Here is a 22216-nt window from a genome sequence, read left to right as displayed (position 1 = left end):
ATGTTTTCTCCATGAGGGACAACTAGATGGTCCCGTGGCCCTGGGATCAGGAGACCTGAATTCAAATCCAGTCAGATACTTATTAGCTGTGTGAGCCTGGGGAAATCACTTAATTCCAATTGCCTCCAAAAATAAAATAAATATGTTTTTTGCATGTGAATTCAATAAACATTTATCACTGTGACTGCTATGTGCAAGTTACTGTGACAGAGAAATATAGAAGAGCACTGAATTTAGAACTAGAGGACATGGGTTCAAATTCTAACTCTGCCACTTTCTGTCTATGCCACCTAGTACAAGTCATTTTAATCTTCAAGCATCTCAGTTTCCTCATGAACAAAATAAGAAGCTTGGGCTACATCTCAAAACCTAAGGGCCTAATAAGGCAGTGAGATTAGGGGTCACTCTCATCTATAATGAAATTTTTTTTGGACTGATTAGATAATACCCCTTATACATGTATTCCTGTTTTCAAATGCATTGGATGCAGGTCAGGTTAATAAAATAAAACTCCCTTAAAGTCATTATTGACTCCTAAGTAGCGCCTTGTTATTGTTTATGGTTGTTATATGTTTAGTGTTACTGTTGTATGGTTTAATAATCAAACCATACTAATGCACAATTGCTACCAAGTGTGGGAGCTTTGAATTTTTTATGTAAAAAGGGATTCTTATACTTTATAAGGTTGAAAAGCACTAGATTAGATACCTTTCTATTCAATCTACTGAAAAGTTCTATAACCTAATTTCAAAGGATGAATGGATGAATGAATGAATGAAAGAATAAGTTTGGCTTAGGAGCTTAGAATGACTTGGAATGTGGTCATGCAGTAATGGGAGGGCACATAAAGACCCTAAGGTCTACCATCATGGATGAATTGTTCTTTTGGACACTTCTCAAGCCAGCCTATGCCAATGCAGGTCCATATACTTTCCTTAGCTGCTGCAACATTAGAAGGGAGTTTCAGAAGGTTGTTTTTGTGGAATGAATGGCCACAAAGTGTATTTCTAATGCATTTATCCATTAAGAGGAATATTAAACTAGAATGTGCTACCTTTCAAAGTTCAAATTTGCAAAGATTGTCCTTCATTTTCACTTTTTGCTAAATAAACTCTTTGATAATGAGAAAACCACAGACCAATTCAGGGCCAGGAACTTACAGTCTGACATAAATTATATCCCTAAAATCAATTTAATCTTTTTTTTTTACCAAGTTTCAACCCATTTTTTAGTTCACTACTGTGTTTGGTTCTCTCCTCTCCCCAGATAGGTGTTTTCACCCTTTTGTTCCACTTTGATTATATGAAATAATTAGTACTGTAAGCAGTGTCCTTTCCCATGGGGGCAGAAGAAACTGAAATTATTTTTTTCCTCTATGATTGTGGTTCTTCTTTTGGGTGGTTGGTTCTGGAGACAAGGAAAACAATGTTTCCTTATATAATAATCTGATAACAACAAACAAATGCCATAAAGTAGTTACTCCCTGGATAGGGCTTCCTGTTGAGCAAAAGGGGTGCTGAAAATCACCTGGCATTTGACCAAGCCCATGTTCTATTCATCCACAAAAGAGAATTGTGTCTACAGACAAGACAACTGGCCCCAGCCCCCTTTACTATGAGAGATTCTTTGAAAACTCTTATCATGAGAAATTAACTGGGCCAGGCTCTTCTATCATCAAGCAGGGGGATGAGGTGACTGTTGTAATATGACCAGGTAAGGTCCTTTGTACTATTCACTCCCATTGATCATCTTCTGATAACCCTAGTGCAATAGCTCTAGTTAGAGACTCTTTTTGACTCCTAACTTTTCATTATGCTCAGAGATGCTCTGTTTCCTTACTAAGAGAAGGGTTTTTCTTTCTCAGATATGTCTATTTTTCTCCAACTGGAAACTGATATTTCCTACCAAGATAGGCACTTTTTTCCCCAAGGAAATTTCACTGGAGGGTGGCTAGTGAGGATTGGTCTCCAATCTGTATAGGATCTAAAATTTATAATTGCAATACTCCTGTCTCACTTTTGTCCTCTTAAGATATAAGGTTAGATGTTTCATACTTTGCAGTTGATAAAGTATAGAGAAAGCGAGCTTAGGCAACTTCCAAATCTTTCTAAGAATAAATTCAGGGTGACTGAGAAGGTGGGTTTTCAATGGACTTGTTTTTAATCCCTGTGTTTTTAAACTTGTATTTTAGTAAGTCTGTTTTAATCCCTTTATCATTTAGCTATAGTGATTCTGTTAACATCTTTCAACACAGAAGTAGGTGGGCATAGCAGGAATCAATAAGCTCTGGTGATATTTCTACCAAAATGGCTCTGGTGTCAGATTCCGAGGGCTTTCTTGAAGCCACTAAAAGCACCCCTGAAATGGCCCCTGAGGGGTAGACTTACTTGTGGTGGCTTGTGCAGTGAGCATAAATGCGTAATTTATCCCGGATGACTCTGCCAGGTCGTGGCTTCCGCTGGAGGCCAGCAACATGCACGGCGAGAACTTTGGGTCCAATCAAGCGTTTATACAGGAGAGAGAGCCAGTAGTCCTAGAGGGCCAAATGGAAAAGAGGAGAGAATAAGAGCAGAAGATAGTGCAGTCAGGGACAGGCAGATAAACTGAGGTCCAATGATGGTCGGTTATTAGCTAGTCTTGTCATTTTTGTTGTTGTTGTTGTTCAGCTGTTTCAGTCATGTCTACCTCTTTGTGACCCCATTTGGGGTTTTCTAAAGATACTAGAGTGGTTTGCCATTTCCTTCTCCAGATCATTCATTGTCTTAAGTCACACAGCTGGCAAGTGTCTGAAGCTAGATATGAACTCAGGAAGATGAATCTTCCTGGCCCAGCACTCTATCTACTGTGTCAGCTGCCCTTGCACAGAGCAAGCTCTTCATAAAGAAATATTTGTTGAATGACTACCCAGTAACCTGAACATTCTCTTGATGACTGCTGACTAGGAGTTGGAAGGCGATGAGGAAAGTCTGCTCCTGTTGTAGGATCCCTACCCCCTGATTTTAAAAGTAACTGAGGATCTAGCCTTTCCACAATTTTCTCTATTTTTAGCTTGGGAGTATTGAATTTCTGTCACTTGTTAGCCATGGTGGCTACCACAGAGAAATCATCAACTTGACCTTATAACAGAGAGGCTCTAGGCACTGTACTCTAGCATACTGAAAATGAGATACTTTGATTAGCCCTGAAAAGACAAGCCCCCAAGATGTCATCTATATCTTTGGATTTCCAAGGGCTGACTGTTGAAGGCTATATATCTAGTATGTCGTAGGACTCAAGTTCAGGTCTTCTGAATGATATTTTACTTCAAACTCTATTTTTCTAATTGTTTATTCTGGATTGTTCATGATATAGAAATCTCTCATAGAGTATGTAGTTCATAAATAAATGGAAGGTGGATAGAGGTGTATATCCAGCAATGCCACTACTCAAAGAGATTACAAATAGGGAAAAAGATCCACATGCACAAAAATATTCATAGCAGCTCTTTTTGTAGTGGCAAAGAATTAGAAATGAGGGAATTCCCATCAATTGGGGAATGACTGAACAAATTGTAGTATATAAATATGATGGAGTATTATTGTTCTGTAAGAAATTATGAGTGTTCAGACCTGCATGAACTGATGCAGAGTGAAATGAGAAGAACCAGGGAACATTAATAGCAATGTTGTGTAATGATCAACTGTCTCAGCTGTTCAGATTCTGAAAGACTTGTGATAGAAAATGCCATTCACATCCAGAGACTGAACTATGGAGTTTGAATGTGGACCAAAGAATGCTATTTTCAATTTTTAAAATATGTTTTATGCTTTGTGTTTTTCCCCCCCCTCATGTTTTTTCCTATTGGTTCTCATTCTTCTTTTACAACATGATTAATATGGAAATATGTTTAACATAGTATAACCTATATCAGATTACTTGCTGTCAAGGGGCTGGGGGAAGAAAGGGAGGGAGGGAGAAAAATGTGGAACTCAAAATCTTACAAAAAAATGAATGCTGAAAAATATCTTTGCATGTAGTTAGAAAAATAAATAGATAAATTTATTAAAATTCTCAAATTATACTTTGGATTATCAGTTTTATTTCATATTACCCACTTGGTTTATTAATACTAATTTATCATAGGCCAGGGTAATTGAAATATAAGGTTGTTATTAATGCTAGGATTCAAATGGCACTCCTTGCTGTCACTTAAACTTTGGCAGGGGGTAGTAAGAGATAATGCCACTAGCAGGACAAGAGAAAAGGATTACTAAGTTTCTCCCCTGCTGATCTATATCTCTTCCAAACTATTCTATACATTGCTGCCCAATTAGTCACATACTTATTTTATCTAAATTTCCTCATTTGGAAAATAGAAAAAAATAATACCAGGCATACTCACAAAGTCGTCAATGGGGAAAACCCTTTGACAGTATTTATAAACATAATTTTTGTATCATTGTTATTATCATCATTATTCTCAAAGGACAGAGGAAGACCAAGGTGTACTGACTACCCAAGGTTATCCACTCTGTAGTAGCCATTTTGTTATGTACTTAGCAAAACAAATGCCAGTAGTAGAGAAAAAAGAAGCAAAATTAAAATCAAGTAGCTTTACTTTTTTACTCTTGTCAGTTAATATAATCTCTTCCACTATGAACAGAAGTCTTTTCTTTTCCTTGTTCCTTTTCTTTCCTCCACTGTAGTTTAAAACAACAACATTGACAACCTTTTGTGGTCAATCTTTTGAAGTTAAATTTTCCTTCTTTGTGTTAGTATCTCTAGTTCATTATTAACTAAACTAGACAGGGTGGCTAGAACCCTTGGATTTTATTGCTGGCTCCCTTCTTGTAATTTTTTTCTCCAATTATTGAACATCTCTGTTGCTCTTCATTTCTCTATGCTATAGCTGCTACTCTCTATTGCATTTAGCACCATAAGGGAGGGAAATCAATAGGAAATGAAATCTGGACCACAAGTGCTAGGTCAGGATGTTTAGACTTGGAACCACTGGAATTTTTCAAGCAGAGGACTGGTATAACACAATTGTGGATAAGAAGATTATGGTTGAATTGCTTCAGTGGTTACAATGTTCAGTCTGAAACCAAGCCCTGAATTCAATTCCAGTATCTGACATTTACTAACTTGGACTAGTCATTTTACTTCTTTCACATTAAAAAATTGAAAGAGAAGAAACTAGAGCCAGCAAGATATACTGGGATTAGCTTTGCACTAACCAATGTTTGATTTCTCCAGGTCCTATTTTTCTCATCTGTAAAACAAGGTATTTGGAAAGCATTATATCATTCTGGTTAATGTGGTCCAGGAATAACATTGTAGCCATAAAAATGTAGAGAAAAGAGAGAATCCAAGAAATATTTCAAAGTAAGAGTAGATAGGAGTTGGTGACAGATTGAATACATGAGATGAAGGAAAGGAGAAGTTGAAAACTCTCATATTTCTGTACAGGAGACTATGTACACTCCCCCTTTACTTCTTTGTATAAAAGTAAAACTTATGGTTCCAATTCTTAGATTTCTAGGAGGAAAAGAGAAAACAGACATGTATATGAGGTAGGTCCTTATCATATTGGTGTCACTGATCCAGAACATTACTCTTTGGAACAACAACCTTATAGGCTTCATTATTAGGACTTTCCTTGTATATATTTCCAAAATTTAAGGGATATAATTTAATCTATAATATACAAATTCAGCAGAGGTTCTAATGTTCATAATGGAAGTCATCAAGGAAATCTTTTCAACATTCAGCTGAGACTTCCACCAGCTTACCTAATTGCACAGTCTATTCATCCTCAGCCTTGGGCCCTACTCAATGTAATTGCTAAAACTAATTTTGTAGAAATATCACTTTAATCATATCATGCCTCTTCACAAAAATACAGATGCTTGCTACAGTGCCTACAACGAAGTTCAAATAATTGCCTAACTTTTAAGGACTTTTATAATCCTATGTCACTCAGTTCAACAAAAGTTTACTAAATGTAGTTACTATGTTGGTTGGTAGTCCTGTAAAAAAAGACAATGAACCACAACCACTTTCTTCAAGGAACTTCTAACTCACCTGGGGATAGAGGGAGGAGAAGGAACTGAACATGCACCCAAATTAGAAAGATAATTTACTATCTAGGTGATTTCTATCTCTCTGGTGCAGGTACTCCCTCTACTGGTGAAGATCACAATTCTCCCTGTCATCTTACCTTGTGAATTTTTAAGTCTTTTCATATAATTTCTATAAGGGATTTACCTAAAATACTGAGGAAATTACTCATTCTTTTAATATCCCATGGATACTAGCATAACATTAAGTATTTCCAAGAATTATGCAAAAAAGCAGTAAAATGAAAACTCAAAGGAGTCATTTGGTGAATATAGAAAAAGTATAGTTGAATTGACAAGATAATAAGATATAACCACACACAAAGCAAATATTTAATGAGTTAACTTTGGAGAAATATTAATATTTAGAACATTTTACTCATGATCCTGACCCACTCTCCCAACCAAATCTACTACCAGCAACAGTAAGATCAAGGAAATTTTCTGGTTTATTATTCTTAATTTGACTATAGGGATTCCTCCATGACAATCAATATCCAACTCTCACCCTCACTGACCTTGCAATAAACAGAAGACACTGAATCTTCCCCTAATACAAGAAGAAAAAGGAGAAGGGTGATAAAGTTACCAGGGTTAAAAAGGCAATACTCTGTGAGAACAGAGCCTGGGACCTAATGGAAAGAGGATTAGGAACATGGCTGGGATCTATCTTCTCTTCCACATAGTTTAGACGGGTCAGAAACCCAGTTTATCCAACCTTTAAATGACTCAAAACCAGGAAACTTGTATAATAATATAGCATTAAGACCCTGTGCGCTGGTGATTTAAGGTGGAGATGCCAAAGGGTGAGTGGTTGTGAATTTTTTTAAGCACTAAAACAACAAAATGTCAAGAGAGAAAGGCTAAATAAAAATCATAATAAATAGATAAGCTAAAAGATAATCCTAAAAGGAAGAATGAGTAGAACTTAGAGAAACCTGATCATGTAGTTCAACCCCTTCATTTTTATAAACCAAGACAATGAGCCAATGAGCCTTGGATCTACATATTTGGCTAACCAGAGTTCTTTTTTTAGGGGGTGGGGTGGGGCTTATTTACAGATTCTTGTCATATGTTTGAAGGTTATCAGATGATTGATCTGTGGAGAACACTAAGCTAATGATTACTATCACTAATAAAATATAAAAATAAGGTTTAGTTTGACTGTTGAGTCTCGATCTGTCTTAAGTTTTTCCTACCCTGGGTGTGGGTGGTAGTCTCTTCTACAATATGGAAATATAATAGAGCAGGATTTGTTTGGTTTTTTCAGCATTGCCAAATCCATCCATTCATTAACTGAACATCTAGAACATGAGTCTACTCTCTATTCCTTCTAAATAACTGAACAAGTTTCCAAGTTAGAACTCTGAAGAAAGCTCTGTGATATATTTTTGGAGATGCTTCCTTCTTGGTGTACCCTGACTTTCTTGTGCCCTTTGTTTATATATTGCCTTAAGCAAAAGGTTTTTCCCCATAACAGCCCTATGAATCTGATAGGCATTATTTTTTCTATTTAACAAATGAGGAAAATTAGGCTAAAATAAGTGAGATAAATGGCCCAGAAGATTTCAGTTAGAAGTCCAAATGGAGGTTAAGCATAATTGCTGTTCTATGAAAGGTCACCCATAATATGTGCTTTCCCTTAAGTGTCCTTCATACCTCAAGAAGAAAAATAGAATCAAGAACACTGACAAGGACAAACATTTAAAAAGACATGATCCATAGTTAATGAATTCAGATTGCATGAAATCCTTCCCTGAGGCTTCCTTGAACCGAATTCTATGAGTTTCTGTTCAGCATAACTAGCTCATTTTGAACCAGACTATTACATTTTTGGAAAATGTTGTTACTTGGTGTCATCATCATCTGATCTACAGGTAAATAGCAGCAAAGACCATAAGTTTCTTTATTGTTATTGTAATATTGTCTCAGAGACAAAGACAAATGGATATTAGACCTGGAAGGCCTTTAAAGCTCATCTAGTCCAACTTCCTCATTTTACAGATGAGGACACTGAGGTTCAGATAGGTTGATGATGGTGCCAATATCACATGATCTTTTGAACTAGAATTCAATCCTCCTGACTTTCAGTTCAGTCTTCTTTCCACAACATCATCTTCATATTTAATTTGAGAAGGCTGATGCATTAAACCAGTAATTGTTAGAGGTTAAAGCTGAGGACTTTATTGGACACAGGCAGAATTTGCTGCAAGACCTTGAGTTTTGTTCTAACAATATTTTTTTTTTTTTGTTGCTGAAAAGTATATTTAGGATGAAGTTTAACTGTTCAACGCCAAGTTCTTTTCCCTCCCACCCCCTTGCTCTCTGGGTTAAGCCTCTTGTGTAACTTCACAAATTCCCAAGTTTTTCTTTCATAAGCATAAATACAACTACAGTAGCCATCCTTTAGCTAAATATCTGACCCTGGAGACAGGAGAAGAAATTGAGTGTAACAACATCACTGAATTCTACCACTAGAAATGGAAATGTGCCAAAGTTAACATTCACAGGGAAGAACCCTACTGTTTTTACTTCCTCAGCAAAGGAGGGGTAGCAAGACAAGCCCAGAAAGAATTCTGAAATGATTATAGAATCACTACAAATTTTAATGGTATTCTTTTCAGTTGTTTGCCTTTTGCAGAGGGAATAAAGCACATCCATCTTATGAGTATAGAGTCCTGGAATAGGTCAGATGAATCACAATTGCCTCCTGGCTTGTCACCCTTCAGACTATCTCTCTTGCTGGTACTTGATGACTTACAGCTGCAGCTGAGGATTTGCTGGGTTGGGCAAATAGGTAAGAACAAGCAGGGAGTTTGAGGAGCATAAACCCTTCTCTTATTTTCGTCACTGATTGGTTTAAAAAATTCAGATTCTCTGTTTCCCTTCTTTAAGAGCTGTGCAAAGTATATAAAAGGAAAAATCCATTAGATAAGGAGGACAAGTTGATAGAGGAAGTTCCTGATTTTGAAGAAAATCTCAAATACATTGCCATAAACATAGTAAGCACTTAATAATATGTTGATTGATTCAAAGCCCAAGATTGCCGCAGCAAAACGTTAGCCTGGTAGAGTATAATACACTGGCAGTGAGGAAATGTGAATTGTCCCAGTTCTTCCAATAATAAATTCTGTAATCTCAGGGAAATCACTCCAGCTCTCTGTTTTTTTTTTTTCTTTTTCATTGATCAAGTACTTATCCTCAGAATGAGGATGCCTGGATTAGAGGACTTTTAAGATTCTTTAAAACTGAAAATTAGACATTGCTATTGCTATTCCATAAAAGTAGGAACATTCTTTCTCCTATCAATTATCCCCTAGCAGCACCCATTAATCATCTTATAATGGGCAGAGGAAGGAGGGAGTCAGATGGGAAAAGAACTTAGAGAAAGCAGAAAAGTGGAAAGACATATAGATATAGAAGCAAAGGGAGACTTGCCTACAGCAATGTACTGGGAAACATCAATTTCCAACAGTCTGGAATAGATTTGAGGTGGATCCTGACAGAAATGGTAGAAAGCTGGGTCCATCAGAGGAAAACGTAGCTTGAGAAAGTGGCGTGGGCCCTCAAGTCATCAGAGCAAGAAATAGGCTTGACTAGACAAAGCAGTGCACACAGATGTGGCTCGCATTTATGATTTAAATGCTTGTCTCTTTGAATAGAACTGGGCCATGGTCTTATATGCTCCTGTTACTTGGTCTTGTTTCCATTTCATATTTCTTTTTAAAGTCTAGGGTGGATGGTGAATTTTCTTCGTATTTACATTGGTCCTTTTAGTTGAAGTCCATTTTCCTTATTTAAATTTTCTCCCTTTATGTCTTCAGAATCTCAGTCTTGAGCATTTCTCCTACCACCCCTACAGGACTGATTTTCCCTGTAGCATTTTAGTCCATGGAATCCTGTTTTTTCCCTCTCAATCCTTTGAAATCTTCTTTCTCAAAATCTACTGCTTTGTTGTTTCCTGCTTTTACTGTGATGTGAAAAAGGCACTATATGGATGGATCATCATTCCTGCCAAGGAGAAACATGCAAGGATGAAGCAGTTATTTTGGAAATGGATTCTGGGAACACTCATTAATTCTTTTGTTATCTACTTTACCTTTTATTTCAAACATCTTGCTATGAAAGTGTCCTCTGGTTGGTCTGATAAAATAAACAGGAAGTAAGGTGAATTCAAGGAAGACTAGAACCTTAGTATGAATCCTTTTCAGAGCTGCTTTCCACCCTTGATGACCACCCAAATCACCTCTCTCTTATGTGTGGCTCCAAGAAGCTGCAGTATGCAGCTGTGCACAGCAACCAGATAATAGTAAATTGTTTGGACAAATGAGAACCAGGCTGAGGGTACTGAGGAAGTCTCAAACCCATCAGTGTTATGGGAGGGTATCTACCCAAGTGTGTGAAGTCTTCCACTGGTAGGGGGTGGATGAGAACAATTCGACTCAACAACCATGAAGGCAGCTGAAGTAGGCATTGTGGAGTGTTTAGAGAGCCATCACCAGTTGTCTTGACTCTGTCTTGCCCCTGGACAATAACAACTTTGGAAGAGAGTGAAATTGATGACTTTGTGCAATTCTACCTCACTTAAATCCATTTTATATATGAATGAAGGACATCACCCATACCACTTTATCATTCCTATCTCAACGTTCTTGTGGTGACAGGCAAGTGATGAAGCATTGGAAGCTCTAGACCAAAGTCATAGAGTTGCCTCCTCACTGAAAGCAGCAGTGGGATTGGCAGTCCTCTGGGTAACTGAGCAGCTTTTTTCTTATTTCTTTCATTCATTTATTTAATTATATATTCATTCATTCATTCATTTACTACAATAGTCTTATTGCAAAAGTAAATATAATCCCTTCTCCCCCTATAGAGATAGAGAAACCTCAGGAAAAAATGTATTTCATTCTGTATTTAGATACCATTAGCTCTGTCTCTGGGATGGATCACATTCTTTATCATAAGTCCATCAGAGAAGTTGTTTCATTTTGTCCCCCATAATTTCTATTGCTAGTTGTATTTATCTCTATCCTATTCTCCCCACCCACATTTATTCTATTATCTCTCTCCTTTCACCCTGTCTCTCATCAAAAATATGTTATATCTGACTACCCACTCCCACAATCTTCCCCTCTTCTCTCACCTGCACCCCACCCCAATCACCTTTCCTCTCCTTTTTTACTCTATGGTTAAGATAGATTTCTATACCCTTTTGAGTGTCTACATTATTTTTTCTCTGGGCCACTTCCAATGAGAATGAAGGCTCATTCATTCCCCCCTCACCTAACCCTTTCTATTCCATTGGAGAAGACTTTTTCTTGCCTCTTTTATGTGAAATATCTTAGCTCGTTTTACTTCTCCTTTCTCTTTATTGTGGTACATTCCTTTTTTGCCTATTAACTCTATCTTTATAATATATTATACCTTTATATACAGCTCCCTCCTGCGCCTTGTCCATATATGCTTCTTCTAACCACTCTAATAAATGAGAAGATTCATATGAGTTCATCAGTATCATCTTCTCCATGCAGCAATACAAGTAACTTAACATCATTAAATCTTTCATAATTTTCCCTCTTTGTCCACCCTTTATATCCTTCACCTGAGTCCTGTACTTGAAGACCAAACTTTCTGTTCAGCTCTGGTCATTTCAACAGGAAAGTTTGAAAGTCCCGCATTTCTTTAAATACTCTTTTTTTCCCTGAAAATATATATTCAGTTTTGCTAGGCAGTTGATTCTTGGTTGTAATCCAAACTCTTCTACCTTCTGGAACATCATATTTCAAACCCTACATGTAGATGCTGCTAAATCCTGTTTAATCCTGACTGTGACTTCACAATATTGGAATTGTTTCACTCTGGCTGCTTATAATATTTTCTCCTTGACTTGGGAATTCTGGATTTTGGCTATAATATTCCTGGTACTTTTTATTCTGGGATCTCTTTCAGGAGGAGATTGGTGGATGCCTTCAATTTCAATTTTACCCTCTGCTTCCAGAATATCAGGGCAATTTTCTTGGAGAATTTTTGAAAAGTGAAGTTCTAGGCTGTTTTCTTGGTCAGGACTTTCAGGTAGCACAATAACTTTTAAATTATCTTTCCTGAATCTGTTTTCCAGGTCAGTTGTTTATTCAATGAGATATTTCACATGTTCTTATAGTTTTTCATTCCTGTGGTTTTGTTATATTGTTTCTTGATTTCTCACAAAATCATCAACTTCTCTTACCTCCATTCTACATTTGAAGGAATTATTTTCTTCAGGGAACTTTATTATCTCCTTTTTCATCTGACCAATTATGCTTTTTTTTAAAGATTTTATTTATTTTGAGTTTTGCAAATTTCCCCCATTCTTGTTTTTATTAATTTATCCTTCAATTTTTAGAATTTCTAATTTGGTATATTGGGGGATTTTAATTTATTCTTTCTCTCATTTTTAGTTGCATATTTAGTTCATTGATTTCTTCTTTCTTTAATTTATTCATATAAGCATTTAAAGATATAATATATCCTGAGTGTATCCCATAGGTTTTTGTATGTTGTTTCATTATTGTCATTTTCTAGGAAAAGACAATTAATTCTTCCTATAATTTGTTGCTTGATACACTTATTTTTTAAAATAAGGCTATTTAGTGTCCAATTAGCTGAGTCTATATCTCTCTGGCCCAATAATCCATATGATTTTTATTGCATTATGATCTGAGAAAGATGTATTCACTATTTCTGCCTTTCTACAATTGATCATTAGGTTTTTATGCTGTAGTACATGGTCAATTTTTGTGTAAGTGCCATGTAGTGCAGAAAAAAGTATATTCCTTTCTATTCCCATTCAGTTTCCTCCATAAGTCTATCGTATCTAGGTTTTCTAACAATCTATTTACCTCCTTAACTTCCTTCTTATTTATTTTATAGTTAGATTTATCTAAATCTGAGAGTAGGAGGTTGAAGTCTCCCACTAGAAGAGTTTTGCTGTCTATGTCTTCCTGTATCTCTTTCAACTTTTCCTCTAAGAATTTGGATGCTATACCATTGGGTGCATACATTTTTAGTATTGAATTACTTTATTTTCTATGATATATTTTAGGAAGATATAGTTTCCTTCCTTATCTGTTTTAATAATATCTATTTTTGCAGTTGCTTTGTCTGGGATAAGGATCACTACCCCTGCCTTTTTCATTTCAGCTGAAGCAAAATATATTTTGCTCCAACCTTTTGTGTCTGTTCTATATTCTATATGTGCTTCAGATGAGTTTCTTGTGAGCAGCATATTGTAGGATTCTGTTTTTTAATCAACTTTGCTATTTGCTTACATTTTAAGGGAAGGTTCATCCCATTTACATTTGAAGTTATAATTACTAACTCTTTATTGCCCTCCATGCTATCTTCCTTCTGTTTGTATTTTCTCCCCTTTCCCCTTTTATCCATATTCCATCACCTTCAGTGTGTTTGTCATCTTATATCAACCTCCTCCACTTTATTTCCCCTTTCCCTTTTCCCCATCTTCCCTTCTTTCTATTAGTTCCCCCTTTTCTACCTCTCCCTTCCCTCTCCCCTTTTCCCTTTTAATACTTGAAAGATAAGATCAATTTCTTAACTGAGTCTGTGTAAGTTAACTTTAAGCCAAGTCTGATGAGATGAAGATTCAGGTTGTTCTCATGTTCTCATTGCCTCTCTTCTTCCCCTCTATTACAACAGGTCTTTTGTACCTCTTGATGTAATGAGATTTACCCCATTTAATTTCCTCCATCCTCCCATCTCCTTACTGTCCCCCTTTTAAGGAGGTATTGTTGTAAATCATTCTATCTGAGTCACAAAAAAGTTATGAGCATCCATCACTTCTGGCTAAGTATATTCTCTCTAATAGAGTTACAAGTCTCAAGAGTTATAAGAATCTTTCTCCCAAGTGGTTATATAGTCAGTTTTATCTTATTGTATAGCAGTTTTTTCTTTACCCTTTTTTTACCTTTTCATGTGTCTCTTGAGCCTCCTGTTTGATGTCCAAATTTTCTACTTAGCTCTGGTCTTTTCATCAGGAAATGCTGGAAGTCTCCCATTTTGTTAAATGTCCATCTTTTCCCCTGGAAGAGAAGGCTCAGGTTTGCTGGACAGCGGATTCTTGGCTACATTCCAAGCTCCCTTGCTCTTCAGAATATCTTATTCCAGGCCCTTTTATGGATCCCTTAATGTTGATGTGGCCAGGTCCTGCCTAATCCTTACTGTGACTCTTTGGTATTTAAATTGTTTCGTTCTGGCTGCTTCCTAGATTTTCTCTATTATCTGATAGTTCTGGAATTTTGTCACAGAATTCCTTGGTGTTTTCATTTTAGGATCTCTTTCCAGAGGGGATTGATGTATTCTTTTTTTTTAGGGTTTTTTTTTTTTTGCAAGACAAATGGGGTTAAGTGGCTTGCCCAAGGCCACACAGCTAGGTAATTATTAAGTGTTTGAGACCAGATTTGAACCCAGGTACTCCTGACTCCAGGGCTGGTGTTTTATCCTGTGCACCACCTAGCTGCCCTGATGTATTCTTTTTTTTTTGTTTGTCTTTTTGCAAGGTAAATGGGGTTAAGTGGCTTGCCCAAGGCCACACAGCTAGGTAATTATTAAGTGTCTGAGACTGGATTTGAACCCAGGTACTCCTGACTCCAAGGCCGGTGCTTTATCCACCCGATGTATTCTTTCAATAAGTATTTTGACCTCTGGTTCCATGATATCAGGGCAATTTTCCATGACTAAATCCTGTAATATTAAGTCCAACCTTTTTTTCTCTTCAGTGTTTTCAGGAAGGCCTGTAATTCTCAGGCTGTCCCTTCTTGATCTGTTCTTGAGGCCAGTGCTTTTGCTAAAGAGGTATTTTACATTTTCTTCTATTTTTTAATCTTTTGGTTTTGTTTAACAGAATCTTGTTGTCTCATGAATTCATTAGTTTCCACAGACTCCATTCTTTTTTTTTTTTTTTTTTAGTTTTTGCAAGGCAATGGGGTTAAGTGGCTTGCCCAAGGCCACACAGCTAGGTAGTTATTAAGTGTCTGAGGCTGGATTTGAGCTCAGGTATTCCTGACTCCAGGGCTGGGGCTCCATCCATTGTGCCACCTAGCCACCCCGTTCTTTTTTTTTAGAGAAGACTTTTCTTCATTTACCTTTTGCCATTCCTTTTCCAGTTGATCTATTCTATTTTTGAAGGAGTTTTCCATTTGCCCAAGTGTAGTTTTGAGAGAATGATTTTCTTTTTGAATCTGCCCAATTGAGAATTTGAGAGAATATTTTCTTTTTGCATTTGCCCAGTTGAAGATCTGAGAGAGTTATTCTCATTTTGTATTTGTACAATTGTATTTCCAAGGATTTGTTTTCTTGTTGCAGGGTATTAATTTTCTCTTGAGTTTCTTTCCCCAATTTTTCCAATTGATTTTTAAACTCCTTCCTGATTTCTTCAAGGAAGTCTTTCTTGAATGGAGACCAATTCATATTCTCCTCAGTAGTGCTAGATCTCTTTGAGTTAGAATCTATCTCTTCTAAGTATTTCTCCATGGGCCCCCCTTTTTGCTGGTCTTTCTTCATCTTTCTAGGATCTTGTGTTGGGGGGGTGGCTCTCAGAGGTTTGCTTTTGAAGATCCTAGAGACTTTGTTCACTTGGATTAGTAATTCCAAGGACTGGCTAGTAGGGAGCACTGGTTGCTTTCTATGAAGTGTTTGAGACCCTCAGCAGCAGGGTCTGATTTGACCTTGAACAATTTGCTGAGCCCTGGGGGAGGGAGTTAATCTCTTTCCATTGAGTGAACTCTGTTGCCCACACCTGGTCCTGAAGGGGTGGGGGCTTGTTTATTGTTTGTTCTAGGAAAAGGGCTCTGGTAAAAGTATGGAGCTCAGGTCCCTGGCCCAGCTGGTTGTTCTCCAGGTGTGTTATGAAACTCTCTGTCCTGGAACTCCCCCTCCTGTAGTTCTTCTCTGTCCCCACCCCCCACCCCACCCTGGCCAAGGATTCCATGGCTGAAGCTGTATCGTGTACCCGCCACTGACCCAAGGCTCTGTGGCTGAGGCTAGTCCTCTGGTTTCTCCCAGCTTCTCTCCCTGCAGTGACTCTCTGCTCTCGTCTCCCAGTTCACCCATAGTCTCCTGTGACAGACCTTGTTGGTAGGTGTTCTTCTCCTAGTTTCTCTTTCTAGATTTTGTCAATTGAATTTCTGTTAAGAGATGTCTTTCCAGTTATTTTTGAGGGAAAAGAGGAGCACTAACAGTGCCTGTCTTCTCTCTGCCAACTTGGCTGGAATTCCCAATTTTGCTTTTGAAGGCATTCATCTCATTGACCTTTTGGACTGATTTTTCCATTTGATCTGGTTTTTAAGATTTATTTTTCTCTAGTATTTCTTTTAAATCTCCTTCACCAAGTTGCTGACTTGGTTTTCATGATTTTTCTGCTTCACTCTCATTTCTATTCTCTATTTTCCCTCTACCTCCCTTACTTGTTTTTCAAAATCTTTTTCAAAATCTTCCATAGCCTGAGCCAAAATTATATTTTTTTCTTGGATTCTTTGGATGCACAAGCTTTGACTTTATCTTCTGAATGTGTATTTTGATCCTCTATGGGACCAGAATAATTTTCTGTGGGTAGATTCTTTTTCTTCTGTTGTTTCCCCAGCCTGTGACTTGATTTTAACTCTTTGTTGAGGTGGGGCTCTGCTCCCAGGGTAAAGGGACACTGTCCCAAGCTTTTGTGGGTTTTTGGAACACCCACCCCAGGGACTTCAATTCTTGCAAGGTCTTATGAGGCTCTGACTGCTCTCCTGGCAGTCATTCTGTGGATGACAACAAGCACTCCCCTCTCCCTGGAGCTGTGAGGAGGGTCCCGGCTCTGCTATGGCAGTCTGGGCCTCAGACTGCAATCTGGATCTGAGTATGGGCAAAGTAAAAGAGTTCTGACCCAGGGATAGCAGTGAGACTGCAACAGTCTCTCCAACCTCCTTTCTGTCCATGGACTGAATGCTCTGGATGCAGCTGTTGGGTGACTTCAAAGTTTCTGGAGCTGGGGTTGCTCAAAGTTCTATCCTGAACTGGATTCCATGCTCACTCTGGTGTGACAGACTTTTCCCACTGAACTTCCAAGTTGTCCTTGGAAGTTCTTGGGCTGAGAGGTCTGGAAACTGCCCCCACTGCCATGGATCCAAGTGCTCCTATGGACCCAGGTGTCCGGCCACGCTGTTCCTGGATGACTGAAGCTGGTTTGTTCTGGAGCTGCACTGTAGTATGGTGCCTTTCCTATGAATCTTCCAAGTTGTCTTGTGCCAGAAAATTGTTTCACTCAATCTTTCTGTGATTTCCACCACTCTAGAATTTGGTCAGTCATATATTTAAGGTATTTGGAGTGGTCTGGGGGAGAACTTCTGGAATTTCCTGCCTTCACTCTGTCATCTTGGCTCCGCCCTCTGAGCAGTCCTTTTGTGTGTGTGTGTGTGTGTGTGTGTGTGTGTGTGTGTGTGTGTGTGCGTTCTAAGGTTTTTGCAAGGCAAATGGGGTTAAGTGGCTTGCCCAAGGCCACACAGCTAGGTACTTATTAAGTGTCTGAGACCAGATTTGAACCCAGGTACTCCTGACTCTAAGGCTGGTGCTTTATCCACTACACCACCTAGCTGCCCTACTGAGCAGTCCTTTTAAGGATCACATTGCTCACCTCCTGGAAGGAGACTATAAAAGATGCCCTAAAAAACTATGTGCTTCCCCAACCCTGATTTGATTACCACAGCAGCAGGATATCACACCCTGTGGTTCAAACACAAAAAAATGTAGAAAAACTTCACAAAAGATTCCATCACTTCATGGAATGTGCACATACTTATAGACAACATAAAATCCAATAGAACTGAAAGACAAATAGCTCTTGTTGCAAGAGAACTCAGCAGACATCATATCCAAAAAGTTGCCCTGAGTGAAACAAGGCTGGAAAATAAAGCCAGGTTACTGCAGTTGGAGTTGGCTCCACATTTTTCTGGAGTGTCTGCAGTGAAAGGGAACACTGTGAAGCTGAGATAGGTTTTGCACTCACATCTAATCTATTCTGCAAGCTTGAATGGCTAAAAAGGAGTGAACAACAGGCTAGGGAAAATGAGATTGACACTTGATGGGAAATGGCATGCCACCATCATCAGTTCCTATGCTCCCATAATGACAATCTCTGATGCAGTCAAAGAAAAATTTTATGAAGACCTGGAGAACTTTATCATCAATGATAAAGACGAAAAAGCTTGTAATTCTTAGTGGCTCTAATGCCAGAGCAGGCATAGACTATCAGATGCAGTAGGGAGTCCTTAGGAGGAATGGAGTTAGAAACAGCAACAATTCCCAATTCAAGACTTGCACATCTCATGACCTTCTCATCATAAACACTGTCTTCCATTTACTTGAATGTAATAAATCTTCCTGGAACCATCATCATAGCAAACATTGGCATCTAATAGGCACTATGTGATTATAAGAAGAGGCAGACAGGGGTGTCTAGGTGGCGTAGTGGATAAAACACCAGCCTTGGAGTCAGGAGTACCTGGGCAGACAGGATATGATAGCAATAAAGGTGATGTGTTTGTAGAGTACTGGATTGACTGTCCTCTGCAAGCTAAATATTGACTCCACTTGAAGTTACTAAACCCACTGAGCTAAGCCTCTAGGGTTTTCAAATCCAAAAGTCTGTGAACCAAAAAAAAAAAAAGAAAGAATGGAATCTGTGGAAACTAATGGATTCATGAGACAACAAGAATCTGTTAAACAAAACAAAAAAAAAATAAAAAAACAGAAGAAAACGTAAAACAATTCATCAGCAAAACTACTGACCTAGAGAATAGATCAAGGAGAGACAACTTAAGAATCATTGGGCTTCCTGAACACATTGAAGTTAAAAAACTACTGGATCAATATTCCAGCATCTTTTGAAGGAAAATTGCCCTGATATCATGGAACCAGAAGGCAAAATAGTGATTGAACAAATACATCCATCACCTCCTGAAAGGTGATGAAAATGAAAACACCAAGGAATATTGTGGCCAAATTCTAGAACAATCAGATAAAAGAGAAAATCTAGGAAGCAGCCAGAAAGAAACAATTTAGATACTAAGGAACCATAGTAAGGATTACACAGGACCTGGTTGCATCAATATTAAGTGATTGAAGGGCCTGGAATGTGATATTCAGAAGAGCAAGGGAGCTTGGAATGTAGCCAAGAATTTACTATCCTGCAAAACTAAGCCTTCTCTTCCAGGGGAAAAGATGGGCATTTAACAAAATAAGAGACTTCCAACTTTTCCTGTTGAAAAGACCAGAGCTAAATAGAAACTTTGGACTTGAAACAGAAGATCCAAGAGACACGTGAAAAGGTAAAAAAGGGGGAAAAATGCTATTCAATAAGATGAAACTGGCTATGTCCCCATCTGGAAGAAAGATTCTCATAACTCTTGAGAATTGTAACTCTATTAGAGAAAATATACTTAGCAAGAAGTAATGGGCACTCATGACTTGTCCATGACTCAGAGTGGTTTAAAAACAATCACTCTTTAAAAAGAGGGGGACAGTAAAGAGATGGAAGGATGGAGGAGACTGAATGGAGTAAATCACATTACAGGAAGAGGCTCAAAGGACCTATTGCAATAGAGGGGAAGAAGAGAGGGGGTGAAAATTGCCTGAATCTTAGTCTTGTCAGATTTGGCTCAAATAAAGATTAACATACACACACTCAGTTAAGAAACTTACATTTCAAATATTAAAAGGGGAAAGGAAGTAGGGGGAGGAAAAGGAGAACTAACAGAAGGAAGGGATGTAAAAAGGGGCAAAGGGAAAGGGGAAAGATAGGGGAGTGGTGGATATAAAGGGCAAACATACTGAAGGAGGTAGTATTCTGAAGTAAAATACTGGGGAATATAAAGTGAAAAAATACAAACAGAGGGAAGATAACATGGAGGGCAAAAAAGAGTTAGCAATTATAACTTTGAATGTGAATGGGATGAACTCTTTCATAAAATATAAGTGAATAGCAGTGCGGATTAAAAACCAGAATCCTGCAATATGGTGCTTTTAAGAAACTCATCTGAAGCAGAAAGACACATATAGAATAAAAATAAAAGGTTGGAGCTTAATATATTTTACTCCAGCCAAAGTAAAAAAGGCAGAGGTAGAAATCCTTATCTCAAACAAAGCAGCTGCTAAAATAGATCTCATTAAAAGAGATAAGGAAGGAAACTATATCCTTTTAAAAGCTACCACAGACAATGAAGCAATTTCAATACTAAATATGTGTGCCCCGAGTGGTACAGCATCCAAATTCTTAGAGGAGAAGCTGAATGAGTTATAGGAAGACAAAAACAGCAAAACTCTACTGATGGGAGATTGCAATCTCCCTCTCTTAGATTTAGATAAATTTAACCATAAAAGAAACAATAAGGAAGTTAAGGAGGTAAATAGAATGTTAGAAAACCTAGACATGATAGATCTTTGGAGAAGACTTAATGGAGATGGAAAGGAATATACTTTCTTTTATGCTGTACATGGCACTTACACAAAAATTGACCATGTACTAGGGCATAAAACCCTTATAATCAAATGCAAAAAGGCAGAAATAGTGACTACTTTCTTCTCAGATCATAATGCAATAAGAATCATGTGCAACAATGGTCCATGGAGAGACAGACATAAAACTTATTGCAAATAAAATAACCTCATTTTAAAGAATGAGTGGCTCAAACAACAAATTATAGAGAAAATTAATGATTTCATCCTTGATAATGACAATAATGAGAAAACATACCAAAACTTATGGGATACAGCCAAGGCAGTTATCAGGGGATATATTATACCTTTAACTGCTCACATGAATAAAATAGAGAAAGAAGAAATCAATGAACTAAGCATGCAACTAAAAAAATTAGAGAAATATTAAATCAAAAACTCACAAGTAAATACCAAATTAGAAATTCTAAAAATTAAAGGAGAAATTAATAAAATTGAAAGCAAGAAAATTATTTAACTAATAAGTAAAACCAAGAGTTGGTTTTATGAAAAAAACAATAAAACTTATAAACCTTTGGTTAATTTGATAAAAAGAAGAAAAACCAATTACTAGTATCATAAATGCAAAAGGTGAACTCACCACCAATGAGAGGAAATTAAAATAATCAGAATTATTTTGGCCAACTGTATGCCAATAAATTTGATAATCTAAGTGAAATGGATGAATACTTATGAAAATATAAGTTGCCCAGGTTAAATGAAGAGGAAATTAAATATCTAAATAACCCTTTCTCAGAAAAAGAAATTCAACAAGTTATCATTGAAGTCCTTAAGAAAAACTCTCCAACACCAGATAGATTCACAAGTGAATTTATCAGGCATTTAAGGAACAATTGGTTTCAATTATAAATAAACTCTTTGGAAAAATAGGTGAAGATGGAACTCTGCCTAACTCCTTCCATGACATCATTATGGTGCTGATTGCTAAACCAGGAAGAGTAAAAAAAGAGAAAGAAAATTATAGACCAATTTCCCTAACGAATATGGATGCAAAAAAATCTTAAATAAAATCTTAGCAAAGCAATTACAGCAAGTTATCACCAGCATAAATAATATGACCAAACAGGATTTATCCCAGGAATGCAGGGTTGGTTCAATATTAGGAAAACTGTTAGTATATATCAATAACAATAAGGGGGCAGCTAGGTGGTGCAGTAGATAGAGCACAGTTCTGGAGTCAGGAGGACCTGAGTTCAAATATGGTCTAAGACACATAATAATGATTGCCTAGCTGTGTGACCTTGGGCAAGTCACTTAACCCATTCCTTTGCAACACCCCCCCCCAATATAACAAACCTAACAGAAATTGTATGATTATCCCAATAGATGCTGAAAAAGCCTTTGACAAAATATAATACCCATTCCTACTAAAAACACTAGTGAGCATAGGAATAAAGGGATTAGTCCTTAGAATGATTAGCAGTATCTATTTGAAACCATGAACAAACATATGCAATGGGGATAAGCTAGCGGCATTCCCAATAAGATCAGGGATGAAGCAAGGATGCCTACTATCACCACTTCTATTCAATTTTGTATTAGAAATGTTAGCTTCAGCAATAAGAAAAGAAAAAGAA

At 37.4% G+C, this 22216-nt stretch overlaps 1 protein-coding gene across 1 annotated transcript in view; it reads right to left on the bottom strand.

Annotated features, from left to right (window-relative positions):
* The window catches only part of HPSE2 (heparanase 2 (inactive)), a 740263-nt gene that overhangs the window by 40072 nt on the left and 677975 nt on the right, over nt 1-22216 (bottom strand). Inside the window, exon 10 of the mRNA XM_074233180.1 lies at nt 2388-2533. Within this exon, the coding sequence (XP_074089281.1) occupies nt 2388-2533 (146 nt within the window). The remainder of the gene's footprint in view (nt 1-2387; nt 2534-22216) is intronic.

The sequence above is a fragment of the Macrotis lagotis genome, chromosome 4, assembly GCF_037893015.1.
Source record: "Macrotis lagotis isolate mMagLag1 chromosome 4, bilby.v1.9.chrom.fasta, whole genome shotgun sequence".
Taxonomy (NCBI): domain Eukaryota; kingdom Metazoa; phylum Chordata; class Mammalia; order Peramelemorphia; family Peramelidae; genus Macrotis; species Macrotis lagotis.
The sequence above is the reverse complement of the archived record's forward strand: the minus strand, read 5'-3'. Positions and strand labels throughout refer to the sequence as shown.